The sequence below is a fragment of the Trematomus bernacchii genome, unplaced genomic scaffold (genome assembly GCF_902827165.1).
Source record: "Trematomus bernacchii unplaced genomic scaffold, fTreBer1.1, whole genome shotgun sequence".
NCBI lineage: Eukaryota > Metazoa > Chordata > Actinopteri > Perciformes > Nototheniidae > Trematomus > Trematomus bernacchii.
The window spans coordinates 1940044-1955798 of NW_022987608.1; the positions used below are offsets into that span (position 1 = coordinate 1940044).

Genomic DNA, 15755 nt, shown 5'->3' on the forward strand with positions numbered 1-15755 from the left:
TGGTGTTTGGAGGCCAAACACTTCAGAGACACGTTTTGTATATATCTGAGACCTGTAATATATTGATGAAAAACAGTATAATAGGGGACCTTTAAACCGCTCCAACACCAGGATGTGATGTGAAAACACAATAAGAGATCAAATATAATAAAGGGAGAAACAAGGACAGAGGTGAAAAAGACAGACTGATATTGGAGGGAGCGAGATGTAAAGCAGCCAGACACCTTATCGCTAACGAACAACAGAAGGAGAGGAAAATATGGCGAGATGACAAGCAGAGATTAAAGACTCGGCTGTGCTGTCGGGGAGGAAACTGCAGAACAAGATGCAGAACACATTATCATAAATGCAGGTACAGAAAGTCAGATCAAAGTAGGAAATAAGGAGAGCATCTGCCCCATTTCACATGTTATATATATATATATAAGGAACAGACTGTAATTCAATAAAAACAAGCACAAGAGGAAATATAGGACAATTCTTCAATACCTGGATCAAACACAGCAGAATTTAAATATGAATACCTTTTAAGCAGCAGCAGATCCCTTCTATTGCAATAAATTAATGGAGGCCAAAAATGCAGGCTTTGTCCCTCTATATGTCTTTTCTTATCTCTCTCTATACACATCTCTTCCCCACCGCTTTCTCATCAAACATGCTCACACCATGCCTTCACACTTTCTGTTCCATCTGCCTTTTCTTTCATTCATTTGTATTATATTACAACAGTGCATTTTAATTAGCTAAATGTCACAAGTGGACCTCCTCTCTGTTTCAATTTAAGATATCAATCAGGGACAGTTTGCTCAGACCTGGGGTTTCTTTGACACACAAAATAAAACACCCTCACCCCGACACAGGTTCTCTGTTTTTCTCTCCACGGAAAAAACAATTCGAGAATCGTCCTGCATCTCGTTAAGTGTCTCTCATTAATGCCTTTTAATTGAAAGCTTATCTCTTGTCGTGTCGGTGCCAGCGCCGTGGCAACCGTGTCTGAGCCAGTTAGCGGCGTACGATAGAAGCGAGAAGGACAAAAAGGGAATGGAAGAGGACCAGTTTTATGAAGTAGAAACAGACAGACTGTGGCTGACTGCCTAAATCAGTCTCATTAAGTAACTTATTTATGCTAATGAGCTTTGGAGCCGCTATTTAGTAAGCTTCAGTTATCGAGGGACTGTTGACTGTGAGAGGAGAAAGAAGCGTCTGCTCAGTCACACCTGGGAGCTGCACAGCACAACACTAATAAGCTCTATGGCATGCCATCCATCTTGTGTATACACACTTAGAGCTCAGCGCGAAGACTCCTAGACTGCATTAATTGCAAAACTGAGAGGGATAAACAAGATGAACAACAGGCAGAGTTTATCTGTATCTTCACAGTTTAACAGTTTGTCTCCATATGCGTCCAAATGAAACTATCGCTAAGACGGATTGTCATTAAGAAAGCTTTTAAGGTAACATCTCTATTTTACACATGTCCACATCCCAACACTAAGGCATTCACCAAGATTGCATTTCAGTAGTCTTTGGCAAATTCCAGAAAGAAGTCAAATGGTAGATTATTAGGGAAGCTGCCCACTGCGCCAAATACTAGGATGGGTTAAAGAGGCCATATTATGTTTATGTTTTTGGGTTGCCCTTTCCTGTAGTGTGTTATATAGGTTTTTGTGAATGGTCTAAAAAAGACTCCTTTGTCACTTCCTGACCATAGTGACATCTCTATTGCGGCTTTCACACCAGCGCTTTTCCCGTTCTAGCTCCGTGAGCTTTTATGGTTCAGCTCCGGTATCCCTTTTCTGCTCCCGCTTTGTTCACACCACACAGAGCCGGGGTGGTACTGCGTCATTGCCTCATCGTTTGCGTCATGACGTAACCGTTTACGTGCCTGCTTCATAAAAGCCAAACCGCGCGGAAATCCCTCACATCAACAACAATGGCCGATTGTATTGAAGCGTTGTTCGCTTTGGTTATGCGTTGTGTACAAACTGGATAAAACGCGGGCATTTTGTTGTTGTTCAGGAGGTTGAACCCGCCCATGCCCCTGCCCCCGCCTCGACGTAAGCGGCGCCGCCTCTTAGCTCCGGAATCTTGCTTCTAGACCGACGATTTTTTGGAGCTGGAAAACGAACCGGATTCCGGAGCTAAGAGGCGGCGCCGCTGCGGTGTGAAGAGGAAAACACGGTACTTTTCAGGCTCTAGCTCCGAGCCGGCCCTGAAAACACGTTGGTGTGAAAGGGGCATATGTAACACTCGCGATTCTATTGGCTAGCGCTCCAACACATTGTACGTGATAGGCTAAGGTGCGGGACATCTCTAAGCAGGTTGACCAATCACAACAGAGCCGGCCAGCTAACCAATCAGAGCAGAGTGGGCTCTGGTTTCAGACAGAGGGTGAAAATAGGTGCTGCAGCACAGGCAGTATGAGAACAATAAAGAGCTTTTTGAACATTAAAGCATGGAGACATGTAGTAGAGACACTAAACCCTTAATTTGTCCTTGGGGATTAATAAAGTATGTCTTCTTCAATTCAAATCCTTTATTTCCATAATAGCCAACAATGTAACTACAACTTCTGGGTCCGCCAAAAGGATGTTTCTGTAGACGTATACTGGGGCGCCATAGATGTGAAGATAACCCGATGATCATGGTAAGTCGAGTCATTTTGGCTTCATGGCCAGTGAGCGACTTTAAAATGAATGAATGGGGGCTCTGTCTCCAATTCTGAATTCACTTCTCTCTATACATCTGAGATTGAGATACTGTTTAACTACAGGAACAATGAGAGTGCTTTTAGCTGGGTTTGTGGGAGGCATTGCTACAGGATTCATTACAACACTGTGCTAAAACCACAGCTGAATGATTACTATAAAATAATGCCACCTAATGGTTTTGATAGTCAACTATTCTATATATTTCCACTTCTAGAAACAGATTGAAGTAACATTTCTGATCTAAGTTTGCGTTAAATGTTAACTTTAATGAATGAGTCTCTTATTTAACAACACAGGTATGCTTAATGTTCTATATTTCTTCCTGGGAAATTCAATCGTAACTTCCCATGAGTCTCAGCAGCCATGGAAATGCAGGAAAAAACTGCTTTTTCAGAGCAGACACGAACCACTGTATTTGCAGATTTGCTCACAAACAAAAGTGGTGTTCATAATGATGTGTTTTAAGTAAGTTATTTTGGATTATGCAGGATGTCACCACCTGCTTTAATTGAGTATCTGTAGACACGTTACAGGCATTTTGTCTCATGTGCATCCACAGTGTTCAGGCTGAGGGAGGAGAGAGCGCTACTATTTCAGTGCCGCTCATTTCCCTCCTCCACACACTTAGACAGATGGTCTGGAGGTTTACTCGGGGTGGAAGAAGGCAAGAAATAGAATTGCAAATAGCTTCGCTCAAATTATTCTAAACTGGTGGAGCTCATTCCAAACACATTCCTAAACCCTTCATTTAACCAAGTTCAGAGTCTACAGACATGTGAGGGTTTACTCTGGCTTCACTACGCCCCCTTGTGGCTGCTCGTGGTAAACATGTTCATGTGTATAAGGTAGTAGACATAAACAAGTATGGACAATTTAAAACTCAGACATGATGATGGTGCTCAAGGAAAGGTCAGGGGATCAGAGTTTTTACAATTTTCTGTTATGTCCATGTTATGGATGTCTGACCTAAATGGCATGGTAAATACATCCAATAATTGATTAAGTCAATTTATGGTGGTGCTAGATAGCGATCAAGTCAAGAAACCATTTCAATCTTTAGGACTAGCAATCATGGACGTCTGTAAGTAATGTCATGGCAATCTTTCCAATAATTGGCTAGGAAAATAATCTGATTTAATTGAGAGTGTTGGACCAAGAGAACAATCACCATCCCTACAGCCACACCCAGAGGTGGAAGAAGTACTCAGATCCTACTTAAGCAAAAGTACGAAAGTGTTAGTACCCAAATATACTTAAATTACCAACACTGGAATGACTCCTTATGCAGAATGGCAACTTTCTGAAAAATATGTGGTATCACGGGATTATAATTGTGATTTATTCAATTTAAATCATTTTAATTTTGCAGCTAGTAAAGATGGAGCTCACCTTAATGAGTTTACAATGCCATGTATCTATTTATATATAGATAAACATTATATGAACCTGCAAAGTAACTACTAACTAAAGCTGTCAGATAAATGTAGTCGAGTAAAAAGTACAATATTTGAGTAGAAGCTAATGTAGCATGAAACAAGTTGCTTTAGGTTGTGGAACATGCATGTACTCAGGTATGGTATGGAGGGCGAGGAATTTCTAAATGAAAGGCTAAGTTCACTTACACACACGTTCAACCCCAATCCTGTAGGGTAAATGGTGGGTACGTGGATCACTGAACACAATCCGTGTCCTGCTCTCACACAGAGGGGAAGTACAGGGTGTTGGATTAGAGCCACGTAGCTACATAAGCTTTGAGGTTTCATTACATATGTATATCTCTTATTCTACTTCCCCCGTGGATTTAGGAAGCTATTTTAATAAATCCTATAGTCCGGATTCTCTTTGTCTGTAGGTGCCCCGGGGGTGAGCAAGAGACACCTTAAAGGTCCCCTATTTATACTGATTTTCATCAATATATTATAGCTCTCAGATATATCCAGAGCCTGTCTCTGATTGGCTGAAACACCAAACAGATCATTGCAGCATCCCATAATCCCCTCTGTTTCAGCCCTGTTTCAAAAGTGCTGATTCTCTGTCTGTTACTTTAGATGAAAATAAGGAGCCCCTCCCCACGCCCCTCTGAGAGATATTTGGTTAAAAAGAACACAATGGTGCTCTAGGAGGAGATTCAGGTGATAAGGTGGGGGGGGGGGGTTATCTTGGTTGCTGATTGGCTAATGGTTACACAAGCCAAAAAATCGTTATGACATCATAAAGTGGCCAAAATCTGATCAGCTGATTTTCAGACAGGTTTTTATATAAATGGATCAGGACAAAAAGAGAGAGAATCTTTGTTCCTGAAACTTTCAGAGACTCTTTACACAGAGGGGACACATGGTGATGTAGAAGAGACATGAGGAAGTGGATTTTGCATAATCGGTGACCTTTAAGCCAATCACAGCAGAGGAAAAGCAGACAGGTTTTATGACTCACCGTTGATAACCGGAGTGTAAACCACGATGCCAGCCAGATTTGGGTCGGACACCGTTTTGTCCAGGATCAGCCCACCGATGCTGCAGAACACAACATAATTAAATCATTAGCTGGTGACAATCAATAAAGCGGTTTGAAAACAACAGCCATTGCTCAGATGAATAAGTTGTAGCAGCGTTGAATAGATGCTGAGGTAAGAACTGCAATTTATTTATTTGTTTGTTCATTTATTTACAATGTTTTTAGACTACATTTGCTTTATTCATCCCAAATTGGGAAATTGCTTCGTCACAGCAGCAGAAAGTGAACACATGAATTACAAATATCATAAAATATAATAACATTAAAGGTAGGGTAGGTAAGAATGGAGAAACCAGCTTGAGTGTGCTAGAATTTGAAAGTACGCAGCCGAAAAAAATCTGCCCCTTCCTTCAGACTTCCTTACAGAGCCCCTCCTCCAACACACACGAACGCGCACATGACCAATGAGGGCACGAGATAAGTTTGTGCACGAGATGGAAGGCTGACAGGCAGGTAGGCCATCCAGTTATTTTAGCCGGGCCGGCTCAGATGATTGGTCGTGCTTTTTACAGCGCCACAGCTTCCACAGATGACATTTTGTTATGGATTTATTGTCAAAGCATTTAATGTATTCATTGCTATCGGGATGTTAAGAGCATTCCATGGAATATAATAACAAGTGTTTCTGAAGTGAATTACCTACCCCACCTTTAAGATAAACAGTAAATGTATAAATATCAACGGCAGAAGGGAAAATATCAATAGAGTATTATTTATTTATTAATCTACTTATTTATTTTGTATTTCTTTTTGTTTGTTCATGTTTGTCTTGGTGGTTTTTAATGTGATGGAGCATGGGGGACTTTTTTTTAATTAAAGCTTTGCCTGTAGTCTGTGTGCACGATGGATTCCTGGTCTTTCATCTGCAAAAACAAATCTACCTAAAAAGGTACAAATAATTAACCTGAAGCTGTAGAGTTTAAATTGTTTTAAGCTTATGTCGTCTACAGAAAATATCTCTATTGTTGTACTTAATAATAATAATAATAATAATAATAGCACTTTTCAAAAAAATCAACAACGCTTTGACAGAGAATAACACAAAGGTTGCCTCTTGTAAGCTATGCACACACTTCAGAGAGGTTTTAATGGTCACTTCTCTATAAAAAGAAAATGGAGAAAGGTGGCATCATCCACACTTGAGTGTTCAGAAGCAAACAATCCCTTCGTACTGTCTGCCAGGCTGAAGGCTTTCCGAGGGTGCTGCAATTTGTTTTGGGGATGAGTCATCAAGCAAACCAGACACTTGGAGCTGCAGAATAGCTGTTCTTTCCCCTTTGAAGACTAAACAAACACACACACACACACACACACACACAAACAAACACACACACACACAAACAAACACACACCTGCTAATGACCATGGCAGTGATGACTGGCTCCCATCCGGAGTACAGCAGGGTGCGGCTGGCCGGGTGTTTGGAGGAGATGACCATCCACAGAGGAGTCAGACACATGAAGAAGGCGCAGACCAGCCCCGACACATACGGGTACGTATCTGTGGAAGAGGAGGAGGATATAAATGACTTTGTCTTGATTTATTTGTTTCCTTTTTTAAGTGTGAGTTTGGAGCCCATCCAAGCATGCAGTAGGGAATTGGTAGGGTATAATGCATCATTGTTTAATGTTCACAAAATATAGTAGGGAAGTTTGTTTAAATGCATTCATTTAGTAACATGCTCCTTTTGGACTAGTTAAACAAACAAAATTACAGGACAGCTATTTAAAAAATTGTCTTAGGGGGCGTTACAGTGTCAGGGTATATGCAGGAATCCTGAAGTCAGATGTAAAACCTTTTAAGACCTTTTTTAAGACCCTTTCCATACATTTTAAGACCTCATCGCCACTTTGAGTTTTAACCGGTTACATTGGCGACACACTTTACCTCACATTGACTATATACAGTATTGATTGTCCTTCCTCCTTATCTTCCAATCATTTGGACGCAGACTTGCATTTCCCCATAACGATGTTGTTTAACAACCGGCGTAAACGGACCTTCGCGCGCTATCAAGCAGTGAGCGTGCGATGTCCTGTTCAGATGACGTCAAACCCAACGGGATGCCATAAATAAACTACACAGAATCACACTACACACCTACGCAATGATTACATTCAGGCAGACTGTAGAATACAACCTCTTTGGACAATTTATATACTTATTGAAAACAAGCTACAAAATGTAACACCTTGGAAAATGCCGTTTAATACTTTTTAATAACCTTCATTTTCGCTAAATTGATTTATCAACTTTTAATACTTTTGAAGACCCCGCGGACACCCTGAGTGTGTACAACATAAGACGCTCTCTGTCCTTAGACCCTTGCAGTGTACAAGGAAGAAACCCCAGAATAAATTGGGAAAACACCCAAAAGAAACCTGAAAGAAAATGAGGTAAATCCCCCCCCTAAAAAACCAGAATAAATGGTGAAAAATTCTCAGAGAAACCCCAGGCTGAATTGGGAAAAGTTCCTGAAGAAACCCCAGAATAAATTAAAAAAACTCCCCAAAGAATCAGAATGCGTAACATTGACAGCAAATCAGACATTCAGTTAGCATTCACAGAAAAAGCTGTCCATCAGCCGCGCTCTAATGAATTTCTTCTACAGGTTAAAGTGTTTACATGACCCTCATGACACCATGCATCGAGTGTCCCTGCGGCCGGGAATAAACCAATAGACGACAATTGATATTCCTGTCCATCTCTGGTGGAATACGCTGAGCTTAAAGGCTCTGCCAGGAAACAGAACGGAGCCGCTGCCAACTCCCTCCTCGAGCTGAGCAACTGAGAGACGCTTGTTAATGCATGGGGAAGAAATGATGGCGGTGATAAGTAACGCTAGCCTCCATGCTTCAAGACACAAGGGCATCCCATTCATACTTATATACAGGCAATATAAGATGAGTTTAAATTGTTTAATCATACTTAAGTTAAGTGAACTGGCACAGGCCCCTGATTTAAAGGTCACCTATCATGCTATTTTTAGGCAATAGCATAGGTCTCAGATATATACAAATATATAAAAAACATGTCTATGAAGTGTTTTGCTCAAAATACCAAACAGGAAACCCATTCTAGCCATGCCTCATATCCCTCTATTTCACTTCCTGTTTCAAAAGTGCTGATTTGGGGTATAAAGCTTTAAAAAGGAGGGGGCTGAGCTCATGCGGGACCCGGCAGCTACTGTCTAAACTAAATACTGCCGTGATGAAACGCCATATCATGGATTATCAAGGATTATTTCTGAAACAGTATGGAGCTCAAAGGCTTTCTCTCTTGCCGGTTATACCACAAGGCGAGTTCCTTTTGATTTCCTGCTTCTTCACACACATGCTCTCCAGTACAGGTTAGCTCTGAGTGTTAGCCATGCTAATGTAAACACCGACGTGATGAAACGCCATATCATGGATTATCAAGGATTATTTCTGAAACAGTATGGAGCTCAAAGGCTTTCTCTCTTGCCGGTTATACCACAAGGCGAGTTCCTTTTGATTTCCTGCTTCTTCACACACATGCTCTCCAGTACAGGTTAGCTCTGAGTGTTAGCCATGCTAATGTAAACACCGACCATATTACGTCCAAAACAGTCGGGCATTGTTTCTGATAGCAACGTTCTGATAGTGCCGTGGGTCCACATTTCAGATACTACGTCATATCGGACGCAAATCTGGATCAGCTCCGTTGTTCCCCCGTTTTTAGAGATTTGGGTGCGGAGGAAAAGAGAGAGGGTTTTATTTTCTGACGCTGCGTGAGTTCCCCGACACACCGGGGACACATGTTTATTTATGAAAGACATCAAAAAGTGCATTTTGCATGATAGGTCCCCTTTAAATTAAAGAAATTGTGGCAGGATTTGTGATATCAGCAAATAACTAATCATTGTCCAAATAATCAATACATTATTATATAATTATGAATCTAGTGACTTGCATTCCTAATTCTCAGGATGGATTTTGGTAAGTAACATCCAATTGCTAGGCTTTAGGCTAATCTAATCAATATTGTAATAATATTATATTTAAAAGGTCCCATGTCATGCTTTTCCGGTTATTACCCGTCCCCTTGTGTGTTATGAAGGTTTTTCTGCATGTAAACGGTCTGCAGAGTCACAAACCCTCAAAGTACACCCTGTAGCGAGTAAAACTCTAACACAGAAAATACCTGTCTATGCTGCCCCAGAACGCCTCGTTGGAGATTTCTCTTTTTCCATTTGTTTCTTCCGGGAACCAAAATGGACCAATCCGCGGAGCTCCTCACACACCAGGACCTTTAGCGTAAATGTTCAACTAACAGGGAGTCCCCATTGACTTGCATAGAGCTCCCTGGTTGGTAATAGACGAGTTGGGATGGTGGAGAAATGCTCTCCGCAGACCCATTCTCACAGCGTTATAAACCTTTTTCTTACTCAATATCAAGCCACACTTATTGTTTTTCCTTCGGCTGTGAGTGTTTGTGTGTGCTCAGGATGAAAATTGATATTTTAGGGCTGTTGACAGTATTTTCTGATTTATGGAGTGATAAAAAGAGATATCCAAAATCCCTTCTGTAAAAACTTTAGATTCTAATATGACTACAAAATGAAACAAGAATTTCAAACCTGACTTTATCCAATGTTCAGAAATGTGTTCCTGAAATGTATTAAGATATGCGCATATTTAATTAGTTATGGCTCATTTGCATGGGGCGGGGGGTGCCCCTACAAATAGAATCAAATTCTGTGCGAAACACTGGATAATAATAATACTAATAATAATAATGGGAACCCCTGGTCTACATCATGTATTCACCTCTCCTGTAGTCAGCCCTGAAATGGCCCGGTGTTGCCACATCCACAGGCACACGGCAGCTTTGGACCCGTTTCTTGGTGTCTCCGTCTCATTTGCTTTTATCTATTGTTGAGCCCTCTCACTGAAGCACTCTGAAACAGCAGTGTTTGTTAAAAGCATGTTATAAATAAACCTGCCGGGGCTCGTGCAGCTCCTGCGTCTCGCTGCTGTCTCAACTCCACTCAGCTTGTTTGTCTCAAAGTAAGAAGCATTAGAGGCATTAAGACTGTAAGAGCCATGATGTCAGAGAGGGGATTTATGGTGAACATTTTATAAGGTTTCTGATTGTTTATATTTCTGGCACTGGTCTTTTATTTTGTGATCAATTATGGGTTGGGTTACATGGGTATGGGCGGCACTAATAAATATAATCACATTTCACCTGTGTGAGGTGTGTGTGGAAGAGAGGGTCGCTGTATTTTATGTTGACCTTTTCATAGCTGGAATATCTGGAAAATATATATTTGTGCATCTTATAGTAAGTTGATCAGTTTTATTAAAGAATAAGATTTTGTTCAACGCATTTTTGGATCCCAGCATTAATTTTTGATAAGACAAAGGCAACCTCAGCCTCTCAGCGACTTTGTTTCTTCCTGATGTCGCTACAAAGTTCTTATCTACATAGATAATCATGTGGTTTAAATTCTGTGTATCTGACAGTTAGTTAGTTCTGATTCAGCAGGATAGTGTTGGCTTGGTTTAAGGACAACAGAGCCAGTGTCCTGAGAGTGACACACAGCCACTCCGTGCACTGCCTCGCACGGAAATAGGAAATCCTAAGTGTGTGTAGTACATTTAGCTAACAGCGCTGAATTGCTTCTCTCATTGTGGTGAACATCTGGGTCGTACACTTATAGCAGACAGGGTTAGTTATTCTGAGAGTCTTTCCAGAGGATGAATGCTGAATGAATGAGGTGATACAAGGTGGGTCTGGGTGTGTGAGATGAATCTAACGTTAGGAATGTGAAGTGAGAGGAGAAGAGACGGTCTGTTCTGTTCACAGGAGTGAGGCGCTGCTAAAGAGTGAGGCGGGGGGGACCTCTGCAGGCCGACTGAGGGAAGAGCCTCCCTGCAAGGCAAAGATCTGGGCTGAATGCCATTCTTAAATGAGAGAAGACGGACCTGATGAAGTGTACTCGCAAAATGCAGCTGTAACCCAGAATAAAGACAATTCAATCTGTGTCAAACCAACTATTGACAAACTTTCTGCGCAAAAAAACCCAAAATGAAGTTAAAAGCTTCACATATCTGGTAAATTAGAAGGACAATCTTTAAAGTAATCTCTATTTTTTCGGCAAACGCAGTCAACAGACATGCAGAGACGCCCCTCCTGATGGAGCTATAGGTTGCCTTTCACTTCAGCAGGTTTTTTTTTTAAAGGTAGAAGCAGGTCACCTACCCAGGCACTTGTAGAGGCCCTGGCTGATCCAGGCCAGGATCGCCAGAGTTATGAGGTCACCAAAACTGGCGGCGATGGGGGTGGCGACGTTGTCTGGGTTGATGCCCGTCTTCTTGGAACCCACAATGACCCCGACCATGATGAAACCTGAACAGGACACAACAAGAGTGGGGACTTTCAGAGGAAGAGCAAACTCAAGACCGACTTGAAACTGAATTTTATACTTATTTTATTGTAATTTTAGTCATTTATGTATTATTATTTTGTATAAGTATGTACAAATATATATTTATATTTGTTGGTATTAAGTGTACTTTTTAATCACAAAGCGATGTGTTACTCTGATTATGACCTGAGGCCTGTACTACGAAGCTGGTTCAACCTAACCTGGATATGTTTGAGTTAGCCGGTTGGCCCAATCCAAAACATACGCGCTCTGGCTAAGCTGTACTACGATGCTGGTTATCAAGTGGATCGCTCAAGCCAGCCGTGTCCTATCTAGTTAGGTGCGCGTTCACATGAAAGGGGTGGTATTTGGAGCATTCAACCAATCACAAACATGGACAAGCGTACTGACAGCGCAGCGTCATACTTCCTGAATGAAAAGTGAACTTTAATATTAGTCAAATATGAAGAAGTTAAACTTTAAACATCCATGTCTTAAACACTTTATCCAGGATAAAAGCCACATAGCTGCACCTGCAAGGTGAATACAGCTGGTAAAAGAAAAAGTGTTTGAATGCGTACATTAACAGGTTTATGATATCACTGCCCCGTCCAAGACACGAGTGGATCTGACTTTAATTACATTTGACTCGAGTCGAGTGTTAATGTGTTGCTTAAAATAATACTTCTGCATACAGTATGTGACACTGTGAGTGTTGCACGGCCAGATACGGCTCAAGAAGCTGACTCAAATAAGGAAATATATGATACATTATGATGTGATATGATATGAATGATAATGGGACACATCGACGTCTGCACTCACAGTGCCGCGGACTGTACTTAATGTTACTCTGATCCGGTTACTTATGTCGTGGCAGATATTTAAGTAAGCTTTCTTAACGCTAATGTTATAATAGTCAGATTGCTCTGAAGATGGGAGGGGATATTCTATTCATTTTCACGTTCACACAGTCGGTGATTTTTGCCGGCCGTCTTTCCTGCAACGGCAGTTTTTCTGTATTTCCTCTATCCTGTAATATGACTTGATCGCTTTAAACTCTGCACACGGAGCTCTGATTGGTCAGCAGGCGGTGCTTTCACTGAGTTGATCTCTTAGCCTGCCACCTAACCTGCTCCGGAGGAGGTTAGCCGCTCAGCATAAGTTACCATGGAGATCTAGCCCGCTAAAAAGAGAACCAGCGTCGTAGGACCGGAAAGCCCGAGTTTTCCCTGAAGTTAGCCGGCTAAGCGAACATCCAGCTTCGTAGTACAGGCCTCTGGAAAGGGAGAGCTAGTATTGTTTGTATTTGTAAATTGTGTATGTGTTTAGTTTGTGAAGCACTTTTACCGGCTTAGTGTATGAAAAGTGCTATATAAATAAAGTTTGACTTCATTTGACTAAATTATTCAAATTAACTTATATTTACACGAGACAAAGACAGTTTGGGAGGAGGACAGCAGTGTCACAGCGACAGAATCAACAGTTTACTTTACGATGTTGTAACAGCTGTAGCCACACTGTGTGTGTGTGTGTGTGTGTGCGAGTGCGTGTGTTTACCCTGCAGCATGGAGGCTATAAAGGCCGTGGCCACGCTGCTGGAGCACAGCAGCACCGCGTGGCTCATCTGGAACTTCCCCTCTGGGATCCAGCCGAGAGTCACGGCAGCGACGGCAGCCAGGAAGCCCACCACCGTGGCCTGGACCTGGGGGGAAAGAAGAGGGGAGAGGGAACGTTATCTAGTGGAGACAACAAGCACCACTACATGTGTCTTGTTATCTGAACATGGACTTGTATGAATTAATTCTCTTATTTGTTTTACTTTATTATTTTATTTTCACCCTGGAAATGGTTGTATGTATATGTGTACATATGTATGTGTATATAGAATTTTGTTTATCTGTGTGAGTATTTAATTACGGAATTATTTTATTATTTTCTTACTTTATCCTGCAACTGGACGACTAACTACCTCTGCATTCTGCCCTCCCACTTCTACTACTTTTGTTGGTTTTTTGGACGTGTAAACTGTTTAATTGTTGAAATAGTAGAATAAATAATAAAATAAAATAAAAAAACAGACTTAGGATTAGTAGAAGGGTTTCATTAGGGAGGTAAGGTGACATAAATACTGTAATTAACACCATTAACTCCTTTACGTAACACTTCCTGCTGACGTGGGCGTTGTTGTGAAACACATTGGACCAACAGCTCAGCAAAACCATATGAAGTTACATGCGTCATTGTGTCTTTATCAGTGTGTGTGGGTGGGTAGATGATTAAAAGGGAAGTTCTTACACAGACAGAGATCAATAAAACAGTCTGAGCGAACACCCACTCAGTTAGCATTACATGTACGTGTATCGAGAATATTACAGACGGTTATAACAACCATACACACTGGAATTAATGTATGTAAGATACATTAAGCCATTGTGTTTGATTATTCTCATGGCCACTAATCCGTAAAGTGTTTTCTAGCAACTGCTTTCATTTGGAAATGAAAATGTAATGGTGCATATTTTTTAAAAAGCTAATCAAAAATATGACAATTGTGAATTCATTCAGAAAAATGTGGTTGTAGTATTTATCCAGGGATGTGCATATAAATAGTTTCGGGAACATTTGTGTTTACCTGCTTCAGTGCCAGGTTGCCTATGATTAGATTCCACTTCTCTATGGGAGAATCCATCTTGCCCACATTCACCTGTGTAGGGGAAAAGAAGCAAACATTTATTAGAAACATTCCCTTTTCTATGCCTGCATATAAATTAGGGATGGGAATTTGAAAGCAAATGTATATTCGAATATTCGACCCCCAAAAAAACGGTTAACCGATTAACCGAAATCTACATATCCTATAAAAAAAAAAAAAATTGGGAAAAATGTTGACAAAAAAAATTATATATAATAAATACATGTTCAAAGAAGTATAGAAACCAAGTCGAATTTGTCAAATGTATTGAACTGGTGATCACAGTTTGAACAGTTGACAGCTATAGGCCTACAGCTTAATTCATGCTTAAAACATAACTTGGTTTTTAAATGAAAGAGGGATCATACACGAACAACATAACCGGTTAGGGTAACGTAACCCTATTACAACAGAGATCACCAACCTATAACAGGGCCTCTGCACAGAATGCAGCTATTCAATACCCATTCTTGTTTAAGAATATGAGCATGTGTCAGGGGAGAGGCGGGTGCGGAGGCGATTCACAATCAGGCCAGCTGTAAAGAAGACCCTCTCAGCTGGAATTTGGGCATAAGATGAGGTTTGAGTCTGCGTGATCTGCGTGTAGGGAGGGGCAGCAGCCATATCATTAGCTAGAACTAGCTAGCTCTGATGGATTTGGACATAAACGTGAGTGAAGAATAACCGGACGCGCAAGAGAGAGAGATCAGCACCTGCAGCTCTGCCCGCTGTGAGGGACCGGTGAGCGGAGCAAAACACACCTTTAGACCTAACACACTTAGCTATGGCACTGCCGTATACATTGAATTATTCCATTTGATCATATGTAATCAACTTAGGCACCCCTCCCAAAAAGAATAATCGTTCCCATCCCTAATATAAATATGACACAGTAGGGAAATGTGGGTGTCATCATCGCAGCAATAGAATAAGACAGAAACACAGACATGGGATAATAAGAATAAACGCTTAGCGATGTCCCGCCCCTTAGCCTATTACCTACGATGTGTTGGAGCGCTAGCCAATAGGAGCTTGAGTGTTACATAGTGATGTCATTTTAAACAAAGAGTCATTCAGATGCACACAAATCTATATGACACACTACAGGAAAGGGAAAACCCCAAAAAGCAGATTATTATTTAAGTTTCTGGACCCCTATTCTTAAACTCACATCTCCATTATGTCTTTCGATTAAACTAGTATCTTTTAAACTTGTGAATAAATGGTTCGCATTGAACCCCCCACACACTGTGAACCACTGTCTGTTATTCTGTCACTGCAGAGCCTTAGGAGAACATGAACACAAGGACAAACAGTTTTCTTGGCAGCCGACGGAGGAGTATCAGCTCTCACTGAGCTCTGCTGTCCGTGTTGACACAGCTCTGTGAATATGGAGCCTGTGTGTGAGGAGAGCCGGGAACTAACAGGAAGTGCCACAAAC

General features: G+C 41.3%; 1 protein-coding gene across 1 annotated transcript in view; it reads right to left on the reverse strand.

Annotated features, from left to right (window-relative positions):
- The window catches only part of slc41a2b (solute carrier family 41 member 2b), a 45725-nt gene that overhangs the window by 24178 nt on the left and 5792 nt on the right, over positions 1-15755 (reverse strand). Inside the window, exons 4-8 of the mRNA XM_034131351.1 lie at positions 14255-14326; positions 13180-13324; positions 11454-11600; positions 6578-6725; positions 5145-5224 (exon numbers count right to left, since the gene is read on the reverse strand). Coding sequence (XP_033987242.1) covers positions 5145-5224; positions 6578-6725; positions 11454-11600; positions 13180-13324; positions 14255-14326 — 592 coding nt within the window. The remainder of the gene's footprint in view (positions 1-5144; positions 5225-6577; positions 6726-11453; positions 11601-13179; positions 13325-14254; positions 14327-15755) is intronic.